The 19,961-nt window shown below is 61.5% G+C and overlaps 1 protein-coding gene across 2 annotated transcripts; it reads right to left on the bottom strand.

Annotated features, from left to right (window-relative positions):
* Positions 1–219: 219 nt before the first annotated feature.
* On the bottom strand, positions 220–16,951 carry STX1A (syntaxin 1A). Of its 2 annotated transcripts, none has more exons than XR_007124366.1 (10): positions 16,853–16,951; positions 8,693–8,770; positions 8,404–8,503; positions 5,717–5,791; positions 4,979–5,052; positions 4,771–4,879; positions 4,608–4,681; positions 3,700–3,837; positions 2,153–2,327; positions 220–1,884 (listed from the first exon to the last, which is right to left on the bottom strand). XR_007124366.1 is itself a non-coding variant. In XM_047713286.1 (10 exons), exons 1-10 carry the CDS (start codon positions 16,880–16,882, stop codon positions 1,807–1,809), a joined length of 867 nt encoding a protein of 288 aa, XP_047569242.1. In that variant the 5' UTR covers positions 16,883–16,951; the 3' UTR covers positions 220–1,806. The 2 variants fall into 2 exon arrangements, 1 of the variants encoding a protein (XP_047569242.1); XM_047713286.1 differs by having other exon boundaries at positions 2,153–2,263.
* Between the last annotated feature and the right edge of the window lie 3,010 nt (positions 16,952–19,961).

The following is a 19,961-nucleotide window of genomic DNA, read 5'->3' as shown; positions in this document are numbered from 1 at the left end:
GAGCATCTGTGGGACCCGCTGACCTGAGGCCATCACCCAGCTTCCGGCTGCCCCCGGGTTAAAGGCCTCATCCAGCCTGTGGCCTGGGCTAACCTTGGCCTTGAGCTGCTCCAACTGCTGATTGGCCCAGCACGTGGTCGCCTTTGGGGCCTGTGTCCTGTCCTATTCCCACTGGTCAGAGGGAAGGTGATTCCTGCCCTGGGTCGCGGGGGGGCTCTGGGTTGTGATTTGTGGGAAAAGCAGGGGGAGGGGAGAACTATGGACCCACATACAGAAGCGGGCATCAGGCTTCCAGCAGTAGTGGAGACGTTCAGGCCGGGGTGGAGGGGCCTGAGGATCTGGAGGCTGAGGGAGGACGGGGGATCCTCTGCCCGAGTCCCTCCTTCCTGTTCATGCTCTGCACGCTAAGCCCTAAGTTCTAAGACGGGGACAGCGACAAATCCAGAGCAGAGGCAGGGTACAGATACAAATGTTTATTCTACATAAAAATTTCACAAAATGGGCAGCTGGTTGTACCAAGACCTTTGGTGAAAGGGGGTGAGGGAGGGGAGGGAAGTTGCTGTTCAAGAAGGCAATACAGACGGTGGTCACAGTCACTGGGCAGGAGCAGAGCTGAGGGGAGGCGGGGCCCGGCTGCGGCCCTGCGCCCTGCGCCCTGCCGCATGCACTCGCATGCACACTCCCGGCCTGTCCGCAAGGGGGCAGGCTCTTGGGTGGGGGCACACTTCTGACTGGAGAAGCCCCGAGATGGGGAGAGGGCGATCCGCCTCCCTGGCTGGCTGTGGAGTACTGCATCCCGGACACCAGACACCCACGTGGCATGTCCGTGGGGGGACAGCAAGGGCAGGACGTGACTGTAGGCCTGAGGTGACGTCTGACTTTCCAGGGCACAAGAGAGCAGGGACCCCTGTCCCAAACATGCAACACAACGATGGCTTGAGAACCTGACGAGGCCTGCTGGGGAGGGTGGCTGGCCCAGGGTGTGGGCTTCGGCTAGGGCAGAGGCCCGGTGGGCCCCAACTGCCTCCTGAGCTCTAAGGGTGGCTGGAAACCAGGCACCAGACGACCTCTCTAGAATGTTACCTGGGGTCAGGCATAGCCCGGAGGGGTTGCTCCTGGGGCTGTAGGAATGTGGGAAGGGAAGACGAGGCAGCCAAGACCTGCTGGCCTCTGCCCCTAGGCCGGGGAGGGAGCCTGGTCTTGACCAAGCCAGAAACCACCTGAAGCCACCTGGCCACGACACCCTGAGCCTCCCTGGCAGTGATGAGCTGTTAGAGGCTTAGAGCTGGGCTGTCTCTCAGGGCCACCCCTCCCCTGACCTGAAAAGCAGCACCATGTGGCCAGCTGGCCCCCACCCCTCAGGGGGCTCGGCTTTGGGGGACAGCTGGAGAGAACAGAGGTCAGGGCGGATGGGCCGTTGACGAGGCAAGGTTGGGGGTCTAGCGAGCGCCCTGGTCCCGGGAGAGGGCAGACCCTGGGCTGGACTGGGACTGCGGGCGGCAAGGGAAGGGGAGCATGGCTATCCTGGGCAGCGCGACCCGGGAGGGGTGACGTGGCCCGGGCCAGGGCCCGAGTCTGTTCCCTGTGGACCTACCCCCACCCCACTGGCTCCTCGGTACAGACACACACTGTCACAGAGATCATGCACACGACGGCTCAGGGCAGGGGGTGCGGAGGGCCCTACGGCCGAGAAAGGAGCGGTACCGGGTGGGAAGGAAGGGGCTCCGAGCCGGAAGGCGGCGGCAGCCAGCGGGCCTCCTGAGGGCAGACAGACCGTCCGGAGCAGAGTGGCAGGTGGGGTGGCTTCTACCCGAAGATGCCTCCGAAGGTGGAGGCGATGACGATGCCCAGGACCACGCAGCAGATGATGATCATGATCTTCTTCTGCACGGGGCGGGCGGGAAGGGGCGGCCTCAGACTCCGGGGAGGCTCGGGGCCGGGGTACCCAAGGAGAGGGGTCCCTGAGTGGGGCTGAGGACTGGGGGCCCGGGGCACAAGGATCAGAACTGGGGAAGGTGCCGCCTGGAATGCACCCAGGGAGGCAGTGGCTGTGGGGAGCTGAAGGCCTCGGAGTCAGGACTCCAGTCAAGGCAGAGTGGGGAGGGCTCCGCGGAGGTCCCCGGGGCTCCGAGGGGCAGAGGGGGCTACTGACCCGGCGCGCCTTGCTCTGGTACTTGACGGCCTTCTTGGTGTCAGACACGGCCCTCTCCACATAGTCCACCGAATGTTCCACGTTGTACTCAATCCTGTCGATCATCTCCCCCTGCAGGGCCGGCGCCCGTGAGCTCCAGCCGGCCCCCTTCAGGGTAGGACTCTGGGGAAGCACCCTGAGGTCAGAGAAATAAAAGTGGGGGCGTGAGGAGGGTGGGGTGCAGCCTGTCACCTGCGCCCCTCAGGCCAGGCGCCCGGGGAGGGCCTGGGCCATGCAGTTCCAGCCAAGGGGGTGCAGACCATGCAGAGGGTGCTCAGCCGGGGCCGGGAAAGGCAGGGAGAGGCAGGGGCAGGCAGGGGCGGCAGCGGGTGCTCGGACAGGGTCCCGCTCCCTCCTCGCAGACATGCGGGTTCCACCCCACTCCAGCTGACTTCTTCAACATCCAAGGATCCCTGCCTACGCCCATAGCCCTCCTGGGCCCCATAATCCGGTCCCAGCAGCCCCCCAAGGCCGCTCCCACCAGGACGCTGCCCGAGACTACCACCAGCAGTGCCGTGACAAGCGGCCGCGCTCTCCCAAGTCCACTGCCCCTGCTGGTGTCGCCATGGTCTGCGCCCCAGCAGCCTCCTGGTGGCCTCCCGGCTTCCTGACTCAGCTCACACCACACCCACACTTCAGGGAATCCAGAAGGCCAGCGCCCTGTCTGCCTCACCTTCACTGCCCACCGAGCTGCGGCCGCACGACCTCCTCAGTGAGCCCAGTTCTTGCTAGTCTCGGGACTGGGCTCTGCTGGTCCCGCTCTTCTCACCCCGGGAAGTCTTCCAAGCTCAAATGCCACCTCCTCAGAGAGGCCTTCCCTGACCACCCCCATCCAAAGCAGCCTCGGCGGGGACGCTATTACGGTGTTACCACCTTAAGTGTGGCCCTGGGACTAGTAGCAACGGCCTTGAGCCTGTTAGAAATGCAAATTCTCCGGCCCCCTCTCCAACCTACCAATCTCTGGGAATGGGGACTAGGAAACCTCCAAGCCCCTCCAGGTGATTCCTGGGCCCTTTTCGAGTTGGAGAACCCCCGCTCTATCTCACTGCCTCCTGCTAACCTCTCCTGAGCACCCGGCACAACCAGAGAACATTCCATTTGTCACTCTCTTCTGCTGCCCTTCCGCCCCACAGACATTAGCTCCAGGAAGCAGCGCCTCCCAGCCCCGCTGTCCTAGTCACTGCTGTACTTCTGGCTCCCCGGGAAGGCAGCCGTCCACTATGCCCCAGAGACAAATGCTGGTGAGCTGGACAAGGCTGGGTGGGGGGCCATGCGGGGCCATGCGGGGCCTCGTGGGCCAAGCAGAGCCATGCAAAGGACGAGGGTCCTTCGGGTGGGCCCGGCCCCGGAGGTGGTTTCAACAGCGGGGGGTGAGTTACCTGGAGACTCGGTCCCTCCCGGGCAGGGCAGCATGTCAGGCAGAGAGGGTGGGGGTTAGTGCCGCCCTGGGGGCTGGCTGGGGGCTGCTGGGGGCCGGCGGGCCGAGGGCCGTGGGCCCAGGCTCTCACCTGGCTCTCCACAAGCATGGCCATGTCCATGAACATGTCGTGCAGCTCCCGGATGCTGTTCTCCAGCTTGATGATCTCACTGTGCCGCGTCTCAATCTCACTCAGGGCCTGCTTTGAGATGCTGGAGTCCATGATGATCTAGGGGGTGGGAGCAGTGGGCTGGGACCTGGGAACCTGCCGCAGGGGGCAGGGCGGGGTCCTCGGCCAGGACCGCAGGCAGAGGGCGAAGGCAGCGAGGATCGAAGGCAGCGAGGATCGGGGATGGGTGACTGCTCCCTCCCAGCCACAGTGCTCTGCCACTTCCTGCTGGGTTCCTGCTAGCTGTTACTCGATTTCTCCGGGACGACTTCTCAGCGTTAATGTGAGGCCCCCTGTGCCCACCACATAGTCACCACCCAGCAGCCTTGTAGGGAGGCCCCCGAGGACCCAGGCCTTGAACCTCCTTTCTCCCTCTCCCCGTCCCCCACCCTCCAGTCAGCCTCACAGAGAGGGCAACTACTCCTCCCTTCTCTCCTGGAACCCACAGCCCCTAGCTGCCTTCCGCTCTGTGAGCTGCCTCCTTCGGGAAGCCCCCCCTGCTCAAGTGTCACTTAAATGTAGAGACGGCTTAAGGGCACCATGTCTCCCAGGAGAGGAACAAGGCCCTGAGGATGGTGGCAAACTGGAGAAGCAAGGAAGTGGACCCGACAGAGGAACCAGGAGAAGGTGGTCTTCATTCTACCTGTGCCACTAGTATCTGTGTGGCCTCAGTCCGGTCCCTTTTCCTCTGGGACTCCGCCGTCCCTGAAACGGGCCTCTCAAGGTGGCTGTATCCACAGACTGCCCAGGCCCAGCACTTTGCACACACACCAGGGGTCCCTGCCAGGGGTGTGGTGGGGTGGTGGTAGTGGTGGGTGGCTCACACTCACCCCGGAAGCAAAGATGGCTGGGTTTCCGCTCTCCAGCATGTCCTCCAGCTCCTCGCTGGTCGTGGTCCGGCCAGCTGTGAGCAGGGATGGCACTGAGTCCTGCACACCTGCAGGGTTCGGCCCCAACCCTGCCCCGCACCCCCCCGCCCCCGCTCGAGCTCACTGATCTCCAGCTGCCTCTGGATGCGCCCTTTGCAGCGCTCGCGGTAGTCAGACTGCGTGGCATTGTACTCGGACATGACCTCCACAAACTTGCGGGACAGCGTGGAGTGCTAGGGTGTGACATGGGGGTGCAGATATCAGGCCCAGCTCCACAGAGCCCCAGGGCCTCCAGCGCCCACCAGCCCACGCTGGACACCCGCCAGTAGCACCTGTGTCTTTCGGATCCTCAGGTCCGCGGATGAGCGGTTGAGGCCTTCCTCCTGCTCGATGCTCTGCTCGATGCCTGGGGGGACAGGGGGACGCTGAGCCATGACCTGTCCGCCTCGCCACTGTCCTCTCCCTCTTGGACCCACACACCCAGGATCTGCTCCGGATCTCCCCTGGGGAGGGTCTAGTGTGGACTGGGCGTTGGGGGGTGGTCACAGGAAGCAGAGGGAGAGGATGCACCAGACACTGGGGGAGGGGTCGCCAGGGGCCCATCTGGGCACGCTGCGGGTTTCGGCGTGTGCACATATGCATACCCGTGAGGCCTCAGGCACACTGCAAGCTGTGTGTGTGTGTGTGTGTGTGTGTGCGTGTATGTGCCTACTGCACACCGGGTCTGGTGGCTGCCTTCTGCTCAGGAAAGTTGTACGCCAGCAAAGGGCCAGGAGGGGAGGACCTGGTGGCCCCAAGCTGCAGGCCCTCGGTCCCTGGGCCCGTGCACCTCTGCGCTCCCACAAACACGGTGCTGGCCACACCTTGAACCCTCTTTAACTTAAGTGGGGGACAATTCCCAGAGTGGAGCCCGGTGCAAACAAGCCTTGCCAGGGAGCAGTGGGACCCTCATGAAGGAAAGCAAGACGCAACGGCCCCCTCCAAGCTAGGGAGACCCGTGGGACGCGGAGGGAGTGGGCCTGGCGCGCCCCTCCACCTCTAGCCAGGGCCCGGATGGAGCCCGGACTCACTCTTTAACTTGGAGCGAACTTTGTTTGCGGTCTTCTTTATGTCGGACATGAGCTCCTCCAGCTCCTCCTTCGTCTCTGGGAAGGTAGAAGGGGTAGAGGGTAGACGCCCGGGGCGCCCCCACTGCTACCGGACAGTCAGGTTCAGCCCCTGGCACAGGGGGCTCCGTCACGGGGCTCCGGGCAGACCCTGGGTCCCGGGTCTCCCCCCTGGCCCCGGCTAAGGCTCTGCCTGCCCCTCCGCTCCTGGGCCGGGGCCACCCCAGCTGCAGCCTCACCCGCTCCGTGCTGCCTTCCAAGGAGCCTCCCCTCCTCCTTCACTGGCTCTCCCACCCCCTGCAGATAACAGATGGGTCTAAATTTAAGGCAGAAATAATTGTGGAGCAGCTGGCGATGCTGGAGTTGGCGCTGGGGAACACTGACTTGATGCTTGCCTGAGTCGAAAAGGGGGGGGCTGCAGGCTCACCTAGAGTTACCTGGTAGCTCTGGGGGGCCAGGGGGGGCCAGACGTCCAGCCAGTAGGGGGACCGAGCCAGGGGCCGGGGAAGCTGAAGCAAGCCCCCGTCAACAGAGCACCCAGGGCAGGGCAGACCTTCTACTGGGTGCCCTTTCCCAGGTGCTGAGCTCAGAGGAGACCAAGTGCTGGATGCCTAATTGGTGGCTGGGGGCACGAGGCACCAGGCCTGGATGGGAGCTGGCGAAGAGAGGCTCAGAGAGCCCTGGGGCAGCAGGTGGTCAGTCCTGTAACAGTGAAGCTGGGGGAAGGCCACAGCCTAGTGTTTCTGGCCCTTGCTCCAACTGGAACCTCTCTCTAAAGCTGGCAGAAGCCCTGGGGGTTCCCAGCTTGCTCCACCCCTGACAAGTGGTAGGCTGGCCGAGTGGGGCCAGGTGGGTGCTTCCCTCTGGGGTGCTGGTGACAGCGCCCCAGCCTCAGGGCAACCCCAGGACTCTGACTTCCTGGAGAAACCAGGCCCGAGCTCCTGGGTGAGCCTTAGTTTCCTCTGGGGCTGGGCCTTTCCTAGAGGGGGGGTGGGAGGAGCATTTATAGCTGTTGATCGGTTGGGGGGTACCTCCTGAGTAGGTCGTGAGGTAGGGGGCTTCAGGGAGTGGAGGACGGCGCCTCTTTCTTACAAACAAAGGAAACTTGGTTATCAGCTGCTCTGCCGTCTCTGCCTCTTTTGCTCAGACCCAAAACAGCCCAGCCCAGATGGCAGCCCCCAGGGAAGGCAGAGCAGGCCTCGGCCCGGGGAAAGCCCCCCACTCGCTGCCGTCCTTCCCGGTGACTCCTCGGGAACTGCTCCCTCTGGTCTGGAACCCTTACCGGGGAGCCCCCTGCCCTCATCAGTGACTGCCGGCCAGTCCTGACTGCTTGGCTCACAGTGGCAGTTCCGAACGGGTGGCTACTGACTGACGCGGGGACACCTTATGCAGAAGGTGGGACAAGAGGAAGGAACTGGCCTCTCTGTGGCCCCACGCTTGGCCTGTCCGCCAGCAGAGGAGGGCCTCAGCCCTTTCCAGCACTCTGCTCCAGTTGTCAGCTGCCTTCCGACTCTCAGCAGGAGGGACCCACACGGGGACACACCCAGACTCAGACACACGCATGCGTGAAGACGTATGACGTCACACGTTGCTACCTGAGACAAGTCTCTGGGGAGAGGGGCAACGCGTGATGGCCATACTGAACACGGGCCCTGTCTTGGGGGGGGCCTCCCTCTCTTTCCCACCCATTCCTGGGACAGGCTCCCGGCTCCCAGCAGACTCATACTGCTTTCTAAGGGTCTGGCCCTGGGCTAGCTCAGCTTGGCCCTGGCCTTGGGTTCCAGTGCACTTTGGGGGCTGCAGAGAGATTTCTTCTGGGGGCTTGAGGATGCCTGCAGGCCGGGGCCAGGGATAGGGAGACACAGCAGGAGGCCACATGCAAACCCAGCCCTAAGGGCTTCCCCTGGGCCATCCAGGGCCGGGACCCTCCCCCTTGCATTCTTGGGGCCCCCTGGGCTGGAGGGGTGGGGCAAGGAGGCGAGCCAGCAGGAGCAGTGTACACCCGCTCAGATCACAGGCCTGGGCGCCCGCACTATCACCGACTCCCCAGGGCCGAGGGGAAGGAACCTTGGACCTGCGTGCTGTCAGCCCGGCACAGGGCTGGGCAGTCACCAACACCTCGCCAGGAACTGTGACAGGAGGGTTGGGGGGCCTGTCTGGGGACAGAGTGCAATGCAGACACACAGAGGCTCCCTGTGTGCAGGAGAAAGGTGACTTCCTGGAGCCCTGGGAAGGCTCGGCTCCGGGGTACCAGTGGCCAGGTGCCAGGGCTGCTAGCTCCTTCCGGAAGCTCCTCCCGCTTGGCCGACTCGCCCTCCCACGGCGCTGAAGCTCGGCGCGGCCATCTGCTCCCCCGGGAGGCTCGGGAAGGGGAGGGGCTGGGCAGAGAGGCTTCCTTTTGAGCCAGGCAGCACCCCCCGACCCAGCTTACCTGGCCCAAGGTCGGTGCCCCACTCCATGCCAGCCTGGGTGGAGACCCGGGGCCAGTGGGGGATACTGGGCACCGACCCCTGCCCCGGGCCCGGGCCAGCTGCGTTCCCTGGAGCTTTCCACGGGGCCCTCCCCACACGGGGCATGCCCAGCAGTGCAGGTGCTGGGGATCCAGAAGCCCCTCCCCGGCAGGACGCTGCCCCCCGGTCCTACACACTCACTCTCGTCGGGGTTGGGGGAGGCCAGGATGGCGCTGTGCTTCCGCTTCACCTCCTCCACGTTCTCCGAGATCTTGTCGATGAAGCCTCGGATCTCCTCCACCTGTGCACCAGGGCCTCGGTCAGGAGGAGACCGGGGAGGGCACTCTCGGGCCCCGGGGCTGGACCAGACTGGGGCTGGCGGTCAGGTTCAGAGGGGCTGGACCAGGCTTCGGGTGGGGGTGTGACATGGGTCCCCCGGCCTCCAAGGTCTCCGGGTGTATTCGAGGGCGTGGGGTGTGCCGGCTCCCACCTGTTCGAAGAACTCATCCATGAAGCCATCCCGGTCCACCGTGACAGTGACATCGTCATCATCATCGCTGTCCTTGGCCTGCGCGGGCGTGTGCACACGTGAGTGGAACTGCAGCGGCCCCACGGGGTCCCGCCGGGCCTGGGACTGCAAACTGCCCAGCATCCACATGCAGGAGGCTGGTGGGCTGAGCTCCGGGGCCCTGACTGCCACCCTCTGTCCTCAATCCTCTTGGCAGGGACAAGGTCTGGCTGTGCCCCAGCTCCCAGCCACAGTGAGACCTGGAGGACCCCTGGGGCCCCAGCGTAAGGAGAGAGGCCCTGCCTGTCAAGTTGGTGACAGGGCCCAGTCTCTACCTCTAGGCCAAGGACTCCTTCCCCTGCCCAGCTGCTTGCCCCTTTTCCCACAGAACTGGGGCCCTCCCGACACACCCCTCACCCTAAGGGGCAGCTGGAAACGCTTGGCCCCCTGGCCAGCGGCCCCAACTCACGGACCTTGCCTGGGACACACTGCCTAGAAGCCGGCCTTCTCTACTTCCCAGTCCCAATGGGTTGTTGTTTTTTTTAAAGATTTTATTTATTTATCTGACAGAGATCACAAGTAGGCAGAGAGGCAGGCAGAGAGAGAGGAAGGGAAGCAGGCTCCCCGCTGAACAGAGAGCCCGATGCGGGGCTTGATCCCAAGACCCTGATATCATGACCTGAGCCAAAGGCAGAGGCTTTAACCCACTGAGCCACCCAGGTGCCCCCCCACCCCCCCAGTGGTTTTAATTAGGATGGAGCCCAAAGTTCCCAACCTCCTTTTTGGCAGGGGGTGGGGGGTGGGGGGGCAGTCCAAGCGTGGGAGGCCTGGGTGCCATGCCTCCCATACCTGCCTCGGAGAAGGTAGGCTGGCTCAGACTGGGGGGCTGTCCCACAGTGCCTGAAGCAGGCCTGGGAGATCCCGGCTGTGCGCAGCCCTGCAAACCCAGCTCTCCCTTTGTCACGCTTGACATCAGACCTCCATCCTCTTTCCCTTCAGGCCCAGAGCTGGGCCCCACCAGCCTGAGAGGCCAGTCATGTCGCTTGGCTTGGGGCTGCCCTAGGCCCCACCCCACCACCCTGGGAGCAGCCGGACAAAAGCCACCCATAATGGGGCTGAGCAATTACACCTGTGACTCCCAGTGTGCCGGCGGCGCTCATCACTGTCCGCCTTACACGCTTCCGAATCGCTGGGGGCAGCCCACTCTGCTGGCAAGGGCAAGTCCCTCTCCACGGCCAAGGCCAGGGGCCCCTCACACTGGGGTTATTAGGCTTGATCACACCCCTTCAGCTCTCAGCACCCACGGGGAGGAGGTGTGAGCGGGGTCAGCGCCGGCCTTCACCTTGGTCCAGGCCAGGGACCGGGCAGTCAGGGGTTGAGGGACGGTGAAGCTGGGGGGCCCAGGAGGCTGGGCCCAGCTGGCCTGCTGGGGAGGGACCCAGGTTCTGTGCCCAGCACAGACAGTGACTGGCTGAGGGACGTGCCCTCTGAGTCCGTTTGCTCCTGTGTGCAGTGGGGACAGGGACACCTGGCTGCAGGGACAGAAAGCTGAGGAAGGGTGGGAAGGCACAGCATGTTCTGTAAAGGGCTGTGCCCCTGGGGCTCTTGGGGTCCCACTGCCCCCCCAGAGAGGGACCAGACAGCAGAGGGGTTGGCTGGGAGCTTTATGGAGGCGGCTCTCACAGGCCCCTCTCATCAGGAGATCACACCTCCTCCCCCAGCAGCTAAAATAAATCCTTGCTCCCACAAGTGCCTGTGGCTGCTACCAGGTGGCCCCCTCCCCCCGGCCAAGCCCACCTATAGACAAAGAGAATCTAGAAGCCGTTTCCACACTTTTGAACCCTGCCAGGAGCAGGACCCAAGCTAGAGGAGCACTCCTTAGGGAAAGTGAGGCAGAGTGCAGTCTGGAGGAGCCCAGTTCCCCCTCTGGACCAGCCTGCTAGGTTGGGAGGTGGCCCCAGGAACTCCTGCCCTTCAGCGGCCTGCCCTGTCTTTCTTGGCATCTAGAGAAGCAGAGGGATGGACAGGAAAGGACAGAAGGAGAATGTTCCAGGTGCTCTCCCAAAAAGAGTAATGACCAGCTAGGGCCAAAGACAAGGGCATCAGAGTTTCCAGAGACAAGAGCCGTAGCCAGAGACCCCTGGGATCTGGCCTGCTGCTCGGCCGGGGCCCCGGCTGCCCGCCCATCCGTCAAATAAGGATGGATCTTCTCCAGCATCCAGCAGCTCCGACCTGCCCCCTCCATGGCCTCCCCAGAAATCTGACAGCTGGAGTCAGGGAGTTTCTCCCACACAGGGCTGGCAGGAAGGACACTCACGTTCTCCCCCCGGCCCCCAGGCCATGAGGGCAGAGCTGAGGAAGGGGACACCTGGGGCCAGGGCCTGACTGGGGCTCCCAGGCTGGGGTACACCCCAAAGGTGGCATTCGGATTGGCCCCAAAGCCGCTCGGAGGACTGAGGGCCTGAATTTGCAGCCCGGGTCACAGCAGTGGTGACTCCAAGCAAAACCTTGAGGGGATTCTCCATGGGGACCCCTTCCTTACCACATCCTGGCGCTTCCTCCTCCACAGGACTTTGTACTCACTGCCCCTTGCCACCTCACTGGCGCAGCCTGAAACTGGACCCTGGTACACCCCACCTAAACCATCTCCCTGCCTCCACAACCCACCTGCTGTCTTCCCCTGCCTCAGTGCAATTCCCTCCGCCTGGAATGCTGATTCCACGAAGCAGACATTCCCACCATCCTTTGATGCCACCTCCTTCCAGAAGCCTTCCCCCAGGTCAGTATCTCGCTCCTCTGGTTCCCCACACACTGTTCACATCTCTACTGGAACCACAGCCATGCACTGAAAAGCCACCTTGGCCTCAGCTTGCACACCTCCTGTGATGGTGAGCTCACTAGGCTTCCCCAGGCAGCTCTGCCTACCTTGGGCTGCCCCAATTGTCCCTTTATTGTGGCCCTAAGCCATGAAAAACCTGTTGGTGCCCTTTCCCTTGGTTGGACTTGCTAGAGATCTGACGGCAGCATCCACACCTTCCCTGGGTTCTTCTCCTCAAGCTGACCATTCCCTTCCCCTCACATCCCTCCCGGGATCCTAAGTTAAGTTGCAACCCCTGCCCCAGACTTGTTTGGTTCAGCCTCTGTCTTCTTCTGTGGTACATGATATAAACTCATTCTGTTGTTGATTTTGGTCTAAGTGGTACCAAAGAGCTGACCCATCCCCTCCCTCTTTTTATGTGGTCTACCTTCATTAATGCAACCAGACATCAGTATAAGGGATCATACAGCACTTCCTGGCCAGAAAAGCCCCAAGCCCTTACCCACCCCTGTCTACTTGGTTGGATTTTAGGCTCAAGGGAAGGACTTTTTTTTTGCTTAATGTCTCCATTTGTTCTAATCCTTGTTCCACTTTGTGAGAATCTGATGGCTCATGACTCTGGGGCTCCCTGCAACCTTGTCCATAGCTAAGCCGGAGCCCTGTGGCACCTTTCTAGAGACATCCTCCAGATTAACTAAGATCCCAGCCAAGTTTCACTGGACACTAAATAAATGACAAGCCCCAAGCCCAGACACACTTGGACCCAAAACGAAGTAGGAACTGGGCTGGCAGGTCCTTGTGTCCTGGGGGTGGTCAGGGCGGGCATCACTGACACGCACCAAGGGAGCACCCAGATGGTTTAGAATCATGAGGACCCCAGCTCCCTTGAAAACCTGCTAGCCCTCTATGAGTGACAGTCACAGCACCAGAAAGAGGGCTGGACTGGACTGGGGACCTGAGGTGGCAGCTGGAGCCTGGTGGGGGTCGCAAGCATCTTCAGGATAAACCCAGCCCGTCATCATATGAGCAACCTACCGGCCATCTGGCCCAAACTAGGTTCTGCCTCATTCTCCTGAGCTCCTCCTCTGAAAGCCCCATTCCCAAGGGTCCCCCCAAATCAGAAACCAGGGTCATCTACTTTCTTCCCCTTCTCCTATCCATCCAACATTTACCTTGTTGCGGTGTTCTTTTCACTGGGTCTTAAACCTGGTCCAGCACCATGATCCCTTCGAAGGCTTAAAAAAACCCAAAGACCCAAAACCCCAAAGCCCGGCTTCCAGGATTCTACCCAGAGAGATGGAATCAGAATTTAGGGGTTTGGGGCTGGTAAGGCTAAGTTTTTAAAAAGCCCCCCGCCCCGGGGTTGAGAACCAGTGAGTGATCTGATCTTTCTCCTCTCTGATAGGCTCTGGCCTCATGAGGCCTCTGGGACAAGCCATCCAGGATGAAGGCTGCCCTGGCCAGAAGCCCTGCACTTCCAGAGAAGGCCAGACAGCCCTGGTGGTCTCTGCTGGCAGAGGCCCCAGGATTCCGGGATACCTTCCTGGAAACAGAAGTGTGATTCCTCTAAGAGGCTGGGAGGCCAGCAGCCTCCAGGCCCGTCCCTGGGGATGGATGGCATGAGGCCAGCCCCTGTGTTGATTCATTCCTCTGGAGCAGGAGTTGACTGTTGTCTGCCTTGCCTGGAGGGCTACTTTTTTTCCCCTTCTTGTTTTTAATGACAAATTGAAGTCGATACCACTAGAGCAGAGAGACCCAGCGCTGAGTCAGGGGTATGTGAGGCCAAACCGTGTCTCCAGGAAAGAGCCCCCCCCACCCCCATCTGATCCCTTCACCCTCTCCCCATCTGGTGTCCGCTCTTCACCTCCAGATCCTTGCCCCTGACTGGGGGCCCCAGGGCAGCTCCAGGAGGCAGCCTCCACCGGTGGAGAGGAGCTGGCTTCAGCTCCACACTACCCTCCTGCCCCAAACCACAACATACCACGGGTCCTTCAATAAACCCCTGGCCCTTTCCAGACCTCACTTTTCCAATCTGTGAAAGAGGAGGTTTTCCTATCTGTGAAAGAGGAAAGACTAGATCATCCCTGAAGATCATTCTGGCTGCACCCCAGGTTTCTTCTGGAAGAGAAGCCCACTGTTTCTTCTGGGAAACCCCAAGGAGGTAAGGGGAGGGAGGAGGCCTACTCTTATATCCCTAGTCTTCCACTTTGCAAGGCTGATCTGGCCAGGTGCACTGTAGGGATGAAACGGGCAAAGAGAGATTAAGGCAAGAACCTGCCTGGCGTTGCCCAGGACACCAAGTCTCTTTTCTCTCAGCGAGAGAGAAAGTGGGAACGGGTGGGCTTCCCCACCCAGGCCTGCCCCCGGTGAGCAGGCATCAGACCACCCTCCATTCTCTCCTGGTTGGGCATTCCAGCCTCTCTGCCTTTACTCACATGGGTCCCTCCTCCCAGTTCTATCCAACTCCCTCTGGGCCACCCTAGGTTCCCTTCTTCCGGGGTCTGGCGGCCCCCGCGCTCCCTCCTCTCTGTCCTCCGGCTCCCGCGGCAGGCCCCAGGTCCTGCATGGGGCTCAGCACGAAGATAAACAACCTCCTGGACCCTGGAAAGGGTGGGTGAGCTCCAAGATCTCAGAAAGAAAACCAGGAAGGCCTCCGAATAGGGGGGGAAGGAGGCAGCAGCATGCCAGGTGGGGCTGCCCGGGGTGGGGCATCTTGCCCTAAGTCTCTCTGGTTCTGTGACCCTGGGCTAGCCCTTGCCCCTCTGAGACCCCTGGGTGGCCCTTCTGATCTCTGAGGGCCCCCGATGATCCCTTCGCTCCGTGTGCACGACCACAGGATAAGCTTCGTGAGGAGCGGATGCAGGCGAAGGCTGGAGGGCTAGGCCCGGCCTGCAGAGCGCTGAGGAAATGCGCCAAGCTCCTTCCCCAAGTGTGACTTTTATAAATAAGCTCCCTTTGCTTTCCTTCCAAATGTGGTGGCGTTGGATGTGGAAGGAGGAGGGGGAGGTGGGAGGGAGGCACCACCTCTGTCCAGCCCAGCCTGCACACTGGCCTCTCGGTTCCTGGGGATTCTGACTCCTGGGGTTCAAGGTCTCTCTTAAATATGGAGTCAGACCCAGGTGACCACCCCTTGCCTTGAGAAACTGGGCTCTAGGTTTTCTTATCTCTCCTTTTACAGGTGGGAACCCAAGACCCAGAGGGAGACTTGTGGGAATGAGAGGTTCCCCCAGACTGTCCCACCCCACCCTGTGTGGGCTCCTGCGGGCTGCTGGAAACCCCCAGGGGGCAGGACCACCTGCCAATGAGGACAGCAGCCTTCACTGGCTCTGAATGCCTGCGGGGTGGGGTCTAGTGGAGAAGTCAGGCCTCGCCATCTAAGGGAGCCCCAAGGCTACTGTTTATGTATATATGTGGGGGGATGGGGGTGAGGGAGTCACAGAGACACACCCCAGAGCAACAGTCCTGGGTTCAAACTCCCTACAACCCATGCCCCCCCCTCCCATGGGCCTCCAGTCCCCACCAGGCCTAAGTCTGACTGTCTTTGGGACAAAACCCCTTTCTACTGTCCCTTTTGAGCTACCGGGGATGACATTTGCTCTCTCATGCCTCAGTTTCCCCTTTAGGAGAGGGGACAAAGGCTGATGCGCCAGACAGCTTTCACATGTAAAGGACTGTGTTCCCCTGACCACTTGGTTCCCACATACACTCCCGTCTGACCCACCAGGCGTCCGAACATCAGCAAACGCACCGCACAGACACTCATCGCCGAGATAACATTTTTTCTGACTCAACACAGCACAGGAAGCTTGAGGGCAACCACAAGGGCTGGCGGGGGAAGTGTTTAGACATCATATATGACATGAGGGACCATCTTCTTCCTTTGAAACCTCCTGAGGTTTACCCTGGGCGTTGGGCATGTGGCCAGGAATAAAAGGTCTGTTGGGACGGGGGGGGGGGGAGGGTCCTAGCCAGACCAAGGGGGGAGATGTAGGCAGGAGTACAGGTTCCAGCTCCAGACTGCCTAGGAGACAAGACTAGTACAATGGAAGAGATGGGGCACAAATGCAGGGAGCCTCTGGACAGACAGGTCAAGCCAGGGGCTCAAAAACCCAAAGTACACTTGAAACTTTCCATATGAGGACCTCGGTCTCTGGATCTGAGTTGGGTAGCAGAGGGAGGGCTCAGAGGAGCCCGTGAGCTAGCTGCCCCCCACCCCAGATCAGCACTGTGGGCAGGGCACCTGCCAGCCAGCATGGTGGTTAGCTAGGGGATCCGACAAGCGTCAGCTTGGTCTAAGGTCCTGATGCCCCCCTCCCCACAGTCAGGCTTCATTTCCTTCAATTCCCCCACATGCCCCCCAGGCTTGCCATCTCTAAGGGCAGAGGTGAGAATGTCCTCATAAATGTCAGAGTCCAGGGGAGACAGGGGTGAAGGGGTAGGGTGAGTGAGGAGCAGGCGGCAGGGGTCTCAGTCAGGGCCAGGAGAGGGTGGGCTCAGTCTGGTCAGAGCCTTTGCGCATCCTCTTACCTCCCCCAAACCCCGCCCCAGGAGCCACACCCCGGGGGCCCCGAGACACAGGTGGAAAAATAGGTTCAGGCTGGACTCAGACCAGGAACCCCGGAAGATCTCAAAACGCCGCGGGCCGGGGCTGCCAGGAAGCCAGCGAGGTGGACCGGGGGCGAATCCGACCCCTCAGGGACTGGGGCGGGCACTTAACCCCGAGCGCGACGGGGGTGGGGAGCCACAGGTGATGGGAGCTACAGGTGACGGAGGCGGCGGGGCGCCCCGCGGGACAGCGCCCGCCCGAGGGGCCCGGCCCCACCCGGCGGCCCGGTTTCCGCAGCGCGCCCCGCCGCTGGGCTCTGGGCAGGGGACCGCCCCGGCCCCTTCCCACTGCGGTCCCGCCCTCTGCCCACACCCGTGCCGGGGGGACAGGAGGGTCAGTGATGCGGCACCGCGGGGGGACAGAGACGGGACCGGCTCCGCGGGCCGCGGGCGAGGTCAACCTTCCGTCCCGCCGCGGATATCCGGTAATAGCCCTCCGACCCCCCAAAACAAGGGGGCGCGGGAAAGTTTATCCGGGACCCGGGGCTCCGGCCGCCAGCCCGCGGGCCCACGGCGCCGAGCTCACGCGAGCCCGTGACCGCCAGTGGGTCCGAGGGGCGGGACCCGGAAGGGGGTCGGGGTCCCGGGCTCCGCGCCGCGCCCTCCCGCCCGGCCGGGGACGCAGGGGGCTATCGCCGGGTGGCCGCCGAGGCCGCGAGGGGAGCGGCCGGCGCGCGGGGCGCGGGCGGCGAGCGGCGGCGCGCGGGGGCCGGACTCACCGTGCGGAGCTCCTGGGTTCGGTCCTTCATGCTCCCGGGAGTGGCAGCGGCGCCGGCTGCGGCCGTGTGAGCCCCGCATGCGCGGCGGCCGCCCCGCGGCTGCGCAGCGCCAGCGCGGCCCCGCCCCGGCCCCCGGGACCCCGGCCCAGCCCCCAGCCCGGCCCCGCCCAGCTGCCGCCCCGCCCCGCCCCGCCCCGCCCCGCCCCGGCGGCTCCGGGCGCGCACAGCGGGGTCGGAGCCCGGGGACCCCGCGCGCCCGGTGCCCCCGCGTGCCCGACGGCGCGTGATCCCTGCCAGGCATGGGGCCCCCGGAGTCCCCGCTCCCTCTCTGCGCTCAGCCGCCCTCGTTCTGGACCCTGGATCTTCGCCCCCAGAGCTCCTCCCATCCCTGGGGATTTGCTGGAGGTCGGAAACCCCTCGCTTTCCTTGGGAACCTCTGGCACTCGCCCCCAAAACCCTGCTCCAGAGTTTCAGCCGCTGAGCCCCCACCCTTCTCGCTTTCCCCCAACACCTCATCCCGACTCAGGCTCTGGCCCCTCTTTCCCCGGGATTTCTCGGTTCCCTGGTGATGCTGGGCGACCACCTTTTTCCTTTAGTTTCCACTCCCAGCAGGATGCAGGGACCCTCCTTGAGGAAGGGAGGTCTAAGCTAACGCCTGTTCTTCTAACCCCTTTCCCTGCAGCCCCAACCCTGAGACCCAGCCCCAGGCCTGAGATCCTATGTCTCTCCACGGCCTGGGGCAGCTCAGCCTGGGGCCCAGCTCACCGTAGCACTAATGGAAAGATCTTAGCAGTGTGTAGAGGGGCGGTGGGTGGGGGCTAGTCAGGAACAGATGCTCCTTTTCTGATCCCTGCCAGCAGCTTGTTATATGGCAGCCATATAACACCCCCCCTCCCCCAGCTGTCCCCTCTGTGCCCTGGCCCAGACCCTCTTGACCTTAAGCCAAGCACTCCCTCTTCCTTTCCCCAGGGCTGCCAAGGTGTCGTTCTGGAGCTGGGCCAGCCTCCCGCTGCCCAGTGTGTCTGAGCTTGGCGCTTCTCCCAGACTGTGGGCACAGGTTTGCTGGCTGGCAGACAGGCTAGAGACACTGTTCCAGCCATCTCTCCTTCCCTGGAAATCTGGCCAGAGACTGACTAGCTTAGATGCGGCATGGCATCAGAGGCAGCCACACCCTTTCCAGCTGTCTAGACCTCAACCTTGAGCATCCCACAGAGTAAGCACTGGTGATGCAAAACCAGGACTCACCTGCTGGAGGGACTTGCCCGGCATTACAGGGAACCTGTGGTGGTCCAGAGTGCTTTCCTGTGTGCAGGGCAAATGGTGGGGTGGGTCATGGGTGCACCCCCAGAGCCCAGTGTCTGGGCAGGAGGGGGAGACACAGCTCATGCCCTCACAGGGCCCCAGGGCCACACCAAGCATCACTTACTAATGTACATATTAAATGTAGCGTGAACAATGACTAAAGACTGGATGTGTACCCTTCACTCCGCTCTTCTGTTAGCAGTTTTACCCTCATTCAAGCCTTCATTCAGTTCTCAAACATGACTGAGGAAACCATGATCAAGCCGCTGTTTTGCACTTAAGATGTAATGTAGTGGGACAGACAGACACAGTTTCAGTAGTTGAGGGATCCTGGGCGGCTTCCTGGAGGCAGGGATTGCAGCAGGGAGTGGTGGAAGAGTTTGGGACAGAAAGAGTGTGCCCAGACACTGGGGTGAGGCCAGGAGTGTTTGCAGAACCTCAGACCTTGCTGTGGCCCACGGCTCTGCATGGGTAAAAGATGAAGCCAGTGAAGGAGGCTTTCCTTGAATGTTGAACTTTATGGTGCAGACAAGGAGGAAGGAATCAAGGATCAGACTTTCATTCCATGAGTCAAAAATCAGCGGAGCTAGGGCACCCAGGTGGCTCGGTCAGTCGAGCATCCAACTCTTGATCTCAGCTCAGGTCTTAATCTCAGGGTGGTGAGTTCAAGCCCTGCGTGGGGCTCCATGCCCAGCAGAGCCCACTTTAAAAAAAAAAAAGTTAACTGAGCATCTACTGTGCACTGCCTATTCTAGATGTTGGAGATGTGGCCGAAAGCAAGAGAGACAAAAGTCCTTGCCCTCGTAGAGTCCACGTCTAGGAGAGGAAAGAGGTAGTAAACAGTATCCTTGCTTGGGATAACATGCTATGGGGAAGACAAAGTCAGGAGAAGGGGGTGTGGGGTTTGAGGTGGGTTTCTAATTTCATTTTATTTTGTTTTTAAATATTTATTTATTTATTTGAGAGAGAGAGAGAGAGTGCATGGGAGCAGGGGGGAGAGTAGAGGGAGGGAGAGAGATAATCCTCGAGCGGACTCCCCAATGAGCAGGGAGCCCGATGCGGGGCTCTATCCCAGGACCCTGAGATCATGACCTGAGCCGAAATCAAGAGTCAGCGGGCACCTGGGGGCTCAGTGGGTTAAGCCTCTGCCTTCAGCTCAGGTCATGATCTCAGGGTCCTGGGATGGAGTCCTGCATTGGGCTCTCTGCTCAGCAGGGAGCGTGCTTCCCCCTATCTCTCTCTGCCTGCCTCTATACCTGCTTGTGATCATCTCTCTCTCTGTGTCAAATAAATTTTAAAAATCTTAAAAAAAAAAAAATCAAGAGTCAGCACTCAACCACCTGAGCCTGCCAGGCACACAGGGGTTTCCAATTTGAAATTTGATGGTCCAGGAGGCCTTGCTGAAAAGTTCGCATTCTTTTTTTAAGGTTTTTTTTGGTGTGTGTGTGTGTTTGTTTTGTTTTGTTTTGCTTTTTAAGGAATCTCTATTCCCAATGTGGGGCTTGAATTCACAACCTAGAGATCAAGAGCCGCACACCCCACCAACTGGTCCAGCCAGGCGGCATGAGAAGGTGGCATTCGAGCAAACATCTGAAGGAGGGGAGAGAGTGAGTCATGTAGGTCTCTGGGGGGAGAGCAGTCTGGGAAGAGGCAACATCAAGCGCAAACCATGAGCAGGGAGCATGCCTCGCCTGTCGGAGAAACAGCAAGGAGGCGTGAGTGCCTGGAGCCTCGCGGGTAAGGAAGACCTTAAAGGAGGTGAGGTCTGGACATCTTCCTTTGGCTTTTCCTCTGACTGGGATGCAAG

This window comes from Lutra lutra, chromosome 18 (genome assembly GCF_902655055.1).
Source record: "Lutra lutra chromosome 18, mLutLut1.2, whole genome shotgun sequence".
Classification (NCBI taxonomy): domain Eukaryota; kingdom Metazoa; phylum Chordata; class Mammalia; order Carnivora; family Mustelidae; genus Lutra; species Lutra lutra.
Note: the sequence above shows the minus strand (reverse complement) of the source record. Positions and strands in the feature narration are given on the sequence as shown.